The sequence below is a fragment of the Etheostoma spectabile genome, unplaced genomic scaffold (genome assembly GCF_008692095.1).
Source record: "Etheostoma spectabile isolate EspeVRDwgs_2016 unplaced genomic scaffold, UIUC_Espe_1.0 scaffold00569586, whole genome shotgun sequence".
Lineage (NCBI taxonomy): Eukaryota > Metazoa > Chordata > Actinopteri > Perciformes > Percidae > Etheostoma > Etheostoma spectabile.
This window is the reverse complement of record NW_022605204.1, coordinates 1-6,967: the sequence shown is the minus strand read 5'-3', so window position 1 is coordinate 6,967 and position 6,967 is coordinate 1. Positions and strand designations below refer to the sequence as shown.

The following is a 6,967-nucleotide window of genomic DNA, read 5'->3' as shown; positions in this document are numbered from 1 at the left end:
GCAGCAAAGGGCCGCAGGGCGGGGTCGAACCTGCGGCCACTGCATCGAGGAGTGAACCTCTGTATATGGGCGCATGCACTCCTTCCGTTACTAACGCAATAACCTGCAATGCAGACTCTTCTTGGTCTAGGGTGGGCGTCGACAGACATATGAACCTCCTTGACATGGTGTCACCATCCTTTTATGTCTCTGCACAAGGGAGCTTCCCTGAGAGGGCCTAACACGTTGGAGATTCACGCTATCCCCCCGATCACACTCCCTCTGTGCAGACACCCTGCCTGAGTCATTACGCAGCAACAAGGACTCGGATCTAACCAGAACATGTCCTTTCATCTAATTATATTTCATATAATTTAGTTTAATTAAATTATAATCAACTGAAAACTATGTAAAGCATTTCCTTTCCAAGTAATTCAAAGCAATTCAAATAAAGTCCATAAAAAAATCAGTTCAATTTAAATGAATTCAACTCAAATACTTCAAATAATTCAAACCAATTGAAATCAATTCAAAGCAATTAAATTCATTGCAATTCATATAAATTCTGTTCAATTCAAATAAATACAAAAAAATCAATCAAATAATTCAAATGAATTCCAAGCATTTAAATTCCAGGCAATTAATAAATTCAATTTAAATAAACTCAGATCAATTCAAATGAATTAAATAAAAATTCAAAAGATTAAAAGCAAAGTTATTCAAATACATTCAACACAATTTAGCACGATAAAATCAGAAGAGCTGAATTAAAAATCAATTTAATGACAAAAGTACTTACTAGCAGACTTACCTGTAGCGGCTCTCTTGCGCCCCCTGCCCTGGTTTCTCATGTTCAATAAACTCCTAATGTTCTTCACCCACTTCTGCTCAGGGCCCCTCCATGACGGCAGAGGAGCACTAGGTGCACATGGTCTTCTAGAGGGGCCTGCTTTCAAAGATGAAGTGGGTACCTGAGGTTGGTCAGAGTAGGTCACCCTCTTTAGCGTTGTTTGAGGGATCTTGGTAGGATCATCTGACGCCCTAGAGGTCCGGCATCCCTCCTTTTTCAAGGTCGACTTAGTGTCAGAACTACAATGGGAGCCACTCGAGGAGCCAGAGTCAGAGCTACAAGAGGAGCCACTTGAAGAGCCAGAGTCAGAGCAAGGTGGGGAGCCACTTGGAGAACCAGGACCAGACTTACCTGCAGGTTCAGTGGTTCTCTTGCTGCCAAATGGTTTTCCCCTCCTTATCAAAAGGGTCATGTTCTTCACCCACTTAAGCTCTGGGTTGCTCCATAAAAGTGGAAGCTCACTGGAGGCCACAGGAGAGCCAGGGTCAGAGCCATTTAGGGAGCCCCTTGGAGAGCCAGGGTGAGAGCCATGTGGGGAGCCACTTTGAGAACTAGGCTCAGAGCCACGTGAGGAGGCACATGGAGTAACAGGGTTAGAGCCATGTGGCAAGCCTTTTGGAGAGCCACATGGAGAGCTAGAGTCAGAGATAGATGGGAACCAACGTAAAGAGCTAGAGTCAGAGATACAAGGGGAGGGACCTGGAAAGCCAGGGTCAGAGCCATGTGGGGAGCCTTTTGGACAGCCACATGGAGAGACAGGGTCAGAGACATGTGGGGAGCCTTTTGGAGAACCACATGGAGAGACAGGGTCAGAGCCATGTGGCGAGTCTTTTGGAGAGCCGCATGGAGAACCAGAGTCAGAGACAGAAGGGAACCAACTCGAAGAGCTAGAGTCAGAGATAGAAGGGAAGGCAGTTGGAGAGCCAGGGTCAGAGCCACAAGGGGGGCCACTTGGCAGTCCAGGGTTGGAGCCATGTGGGGAGCCACATGGAAAGTCAGAGTTAGAGCCACAAGGGGGGCCACATGGAGAGCCAGGGTTAGAACTATGTGGCAATTCACTTGGAAAACCAGACTTGGAGCCACGTGGGGAGCCATTTTGACAGCCGGGGTTAGAGCCACAAGGAGGGCCACTTAAAGAGACAGGGTTAGAGCCAAGTGGGGAGCCACTTGGACAGACAGGGTCAGAGCCACAAGGGGGGCCACTTGGCAGTACAGGGTTGGAGCCACGTGGGGAGCCACATGGAGAGTCAGAGTTAGAGCCACAAGGGGGGCCGCATGGAGAACGAGGGTTAGAACTATGTGGCAATTCACTTGGAAAACCAGGCTTGGAGCCACGTGGGGAGCCATTTTGACAGCCGGGGTTAGAGCCACAAGGAGGGCCACTTAAAGAGACAGGGTTAGAGCCAAGTGGGGAGCCACTTGGACAGCCAGGGTCAGAGCCACAAGGGGGGCCACTTGGCAGTACAGGGTTGGAGCCACGTGGGGAGCCACATGGAGAGTCAGAGTTAGAGCCACAAGGGGGGCCGCATGGAGAACGAGGGTTAGAACTATGTGGCAATTCACTTGGAAAACCAGGCTTGGAGCCACGTGGGAAGCCATTTGACAGTCAGGGTTAGAGCCACAAGGGGGGCCACTTAAAGAGACAGGGTTAGAGCCAAGTGGGGAGCCACTTGGACAGCCAGGGTCAGAGCCACAAGGGGGGCCACTTGGCAGTCCAGGGTTGGAGCCACGTGGGGAGCCACATGGAGAGTCTGAGTTAGAGCCACAAGGGGGGCCACACGGACAGCCAGGTTTAGAGCCACAAGGGGGGCCACTTAAAGAGCCAGGGTTAGAGCCAAGTGGGGAGCCACTTGGAGATCCAGATTCAGAGCCACACGGGGAGCAACAGGGCGAAGGAAAAGGCGAAAAGCTGTAGAAATGTGGGGAGCCATAAGGAGTTTTTGGCCGGGGCTTAGAGAAACCATAGTCAGGCTTACCTGCAGGCTGAGTGGCACTCTTGTGCCAGCCGCCAAACACCTTTCTCCTTTCCATACAAACCTCCATGTTTTTCACCCACTGCGGCTTTGGGCCGTCCCACAACGGCTGAGGATTATTGAGTGCCATCTAAAGATAAAAACATCATGTTAACACACCATTAGCCTGGATTAACATAACTAGATTTCCAAGAAAAAGACAGACGCATGATCACAGGCTTTTCCCCTGACCTTCTGTTCTGTGTGTTGCCATTCTTAAATTATTAAATTTTCCAAAACACCATAGTATGTAAGATGAAACAAGGGGGAAAACTTAGATTTTATCAGGTCATTCCTAGGTCACAGGTCAGGGGATGAGAAGCTCTATTCGGCCATACGATAACAACAAAAACTGTCATTTCTTCAAGTATGAATTTATGTGTGTCACTACAGATTGAGAGAGTCTAGGCTGAAAAGGGGATGTTGTCAGAGGAAACAGGGTAAATTGGCTTCGCATATACCTCAGCCTATGACCAAGTGAAAATAAGTAACAATATTACTTGCAATAAATATTACAAACAATAAAATGTACTTAGTTCTGCATTTCTCAGTTCTGTTTTCAGTATTTGGCTGAAATACAACAAATTGATTGTTGAATTTTAAACAAATAAAAGAACATTCTTTTAGTGAACAAATTGATTATTGAGTAAAACCATAATGTTATGAAAAAGTATGCTATCTCTCTGTGCCAAATGTAGCATTTCTTTCACACTGTAATTATTGCAGTAGGCTTATGCCTTATGTGTACATGTCAACATACAGTAGAAAGGTTTCACTTTTTCCACTGAGAGCCGGAGTAAGACTTACATCCAGAAGACTCAGCGGCTTTCCAGCTGAGGAGCCAGCGTCAGTGTCAGGTGGGAAGCCACTCTGGGACGCTGCCGCTGGGATCCTACGGTGGATGGGCCGCGGGCTGCTGGGCTGGACGGGGTTTGGACCAAAGTCTCTTGTCCCCTTACGTTGTTGGTCGGCCTGGAGGTAAAAAAATATACAACCCTCAGACCACTGCTCCACATCATGTTAACACCATGGACTGTTCTATCACATCACACGTTGAACTAAAAGGATCACGATCACAATGCAACAATACTTAATAAAAATAAATGTTAGGTATTAAATTATATACAAGGAAAAGTATAGATGAGTTAGCTGTATAAAATGTAATAGTTAATACACCATAGAAGATGACGTTGTTTGAGTTGCTGCCTTAATAAATCTACCTATCTATCTATCTATCTATCTATCTATCTATCTATCTATCTATCTATCTATCTATCTATCTATCTTTTTTCAATTCAAAGGGGCTTTATGGACATGAAAGTTTCAATAACAATGGTGCCAGTCTAAATATCTGGACTGGACATGATGAACAACAAAACAATAAGAGTGATTCATATTTATCTGAATATATCTATCTCACACGTCACACATATCACAACATCAAGCACATGAGCACGCAGTCTGCAGCACTGATGAACTTTAATTGCACAGTTTGGCCTCCTGTAACATTTCTGCATGTTAACGCCATACTAAAAACGTCAATCATAATCTACCTATAAAAACTAATTATAATACTGTTATATATCTATAATAAATCTGCGATTGTTTGGGTGAACATCTTTGTTTGTGGTGCCTATGTTGTGGTGCCATCCATAGCTTTGCATTACCAAACTTTACAGTTTAGATAAATGCCTCTTGGAAAGGGAAAGAGACTAGAGTTGGGACGGCAATACACAATAAAACACCTTGATCTAACTGTACTGTTTTCCTTATTCTCATCTATCAAGAGTTCATAAATTCTTTCATGTAAGTCCCCAAAGTCTCCTGAACATTCTTTATGTATCCAGAAGTCAAACTGCTGCTGAGTTATTCCATAACTACCATGGTGTGTTATGCATATAAAGTATGCTCTCTCAATGTGCCAAATGTCTGCATTTCTTTCACAGTGTTATTACTGCAGTAGGCCTTATGCCTATGTGTACATGTCAACATACAGTAGTAAAGTTTCACTTTTTCCACTGAGAGCCGGAGTCAGACTTACCTCCAGACTCAGCGGCTTTCCAGCTGAGGAGCCAGCGTCAGTGTCAGGTGGGAAGCCACTCTGGGACGCTGCCGCTGGGATCCTACGGTGGATGGGCCGCGGGCTGCTGGGCCGGACGGGGTTTGGAACGAAGGCTCTTGTCCACTTACGACGTTGGTCGGCCTAATTTATATACAAGCAAAAGTATAGAAGAGTTAGCTGTATGAAATGTAATAGTTAATACATCATAGAAGATGACGCTGTTTGAGTTAGTGCCTTAATTAATCCATCTATCTATCTGTCTGTCTGTCAGTCCGTCCATCCATCCATCCATCCATCCATCAACCCACCCACCTATCTATCTATCTATCTATCTATCTATCTATCTATCTATCTATCTATCTATCTTTTTTCAATTTAAAGGGGCTTTATTTTCATGAAAGTTTCAATAACAATGTTGCCAGTCTAAATATCTGGAAAGGACATGATAAACAGGAATATGAACATTACCAAAGAAGATTGATTCATATCTATCCGTCTATATCTATCTCACACATCAACATATCACAACATCAAGCACATGAACACCCAGTCTCTGTGCCAAATGTAGCATTTCTTCACAGTGTTGTTACTGCAGTAGGCCTTAGCCTTATGTGTATATGTCAACATACAGTAGTAAAGTTTCACTTTTCCACTGAGAGCCGGAGTAAGACTTACATCCAGAAGACTCAGCGGCTTTCCAGCTGAGGAGCCAGCATCAGTGCCAGGTGGGAAGCCACTCTGGGACGCTGCCGCTGGGATCCTACGGTGGATGGGCCGCGGGCTGCTGGGCGGACGGGGTTTGGACCAAAGTCTCTTGTCCGCTTACGTCGTTGGTCGGCCTGGAGGTCAAAACAAATACAACCCTCAGACCACTGCTCCACATCATGTTAACACCATGGACTGTTTTATCACATCACATGTTGAATTAAAATGATCACGATCACAATGCAACAATACTTAATTAAAAGTGAATGTTATGTATTAAATTATATACAAGTAAAAGTATAGAAGAGTTAGCTGTATGAAATGTAATAGTTAACACATAGAAGATGACGTGGTTTGAGTGCAGCCTTAAAGAATCTATCTATCTATCTATCTATCTATCTATCTATCTATCTATCTATCTATCTATCTATCTATCTATCTATCTATCTTTTTCAATTCAAAAGGGCTTTATTGACATTCAATTTCAATAATAATGTTGCCAGTCTAAGAGAGCCGGAGTCAGACTTACCTCCAGAGTCAGCGGCTTTCCAGCTGAGGAGCCAGCGTCAGTGCCAGGTGGGAAGCCACTTTGGACGCTTCCGCTGGGAACCTACGGTGGATGGGCCGCGGGCTGCTGGGCCGGACAGGGTTTGGACCAAGTCTCTTGTCCCACTTACGTCGTTGGTCGGCCTGGAGGTCAAAACAAATACAACCCTCAGACCACTGATCCACATTGTGTTAAACCATGGACTGTTCTATCACATCACATGTGAATTAAAAGGATCACGAACACAATCCTACAATACTTAATTAAAAATAAATGTTAGGTATTAAATTATACAACAAACAAAAGTGTAGAGGAGTTTGCTGATAAAATGTAATAGTTAATACATCATAGAAGATGAAAATGTTTGAGTGGCTGCCTTTATCTATATATATCTATCATCTATCTATCTATCTATCCTTTTTAAATTTAAATGGGCTTTATTTTCATTTAAGTTCCAATAACAATGTTGCCAGTCTAAATATCTGGAAAGGACATGATAAACAGGAATATGAACATTACCAAAGAAAAATATTGATTCATATCTATCTGTCTATATCTATCTCACACGTCACACATACCACAACATCAAGCACATGAACACCCAGTCTCTGTGCCAAATGTAGCATTTCTTTCACAGTGTTACTACTGCAGTAGGCCTTATGCCTTATGTGTATATTTTCAACATACAGTAGTAAAGTTTTCACTTTTTCCACTGAGAGCCGGAGTCAGACTACCTCCAGATTCAGCGGCCTTTCCAGCTGAGAGACCAGCGTCAGTGTCAGGTGGGAAGCCACTCTGGGACGCTGCCGCTG

The 6,967-nt window shown here is 44.2% G+C and overlaps 1 protein-coding gene across 1 annotated transcript; it reads right to left on the bottom strand.

Annotated features, from left to right (window-relative positions):
• Positions 1 to 263: 263 nt before the first annotated feature.
• On the bottom strand, positions 264 to 6,298 carry LOC116685147 (basic salivary proline-rich protein 1; the record flags this gene model as incomplete). The annotated part of the gene is made up of 4 exons (XM_032510359.1): positions 264 to 2,932; positions 3,649 to 3,813; positions 5,579 to 5,724; positions 6,223 to 6,298. Coding segments are annotated over 4 exons (1,107 nt in total), but the record flags the coding sequence as incomplete, so codon positions are not given.
• Positions 6,299 to 6,967: the final 669 nt, after the last annotated feature.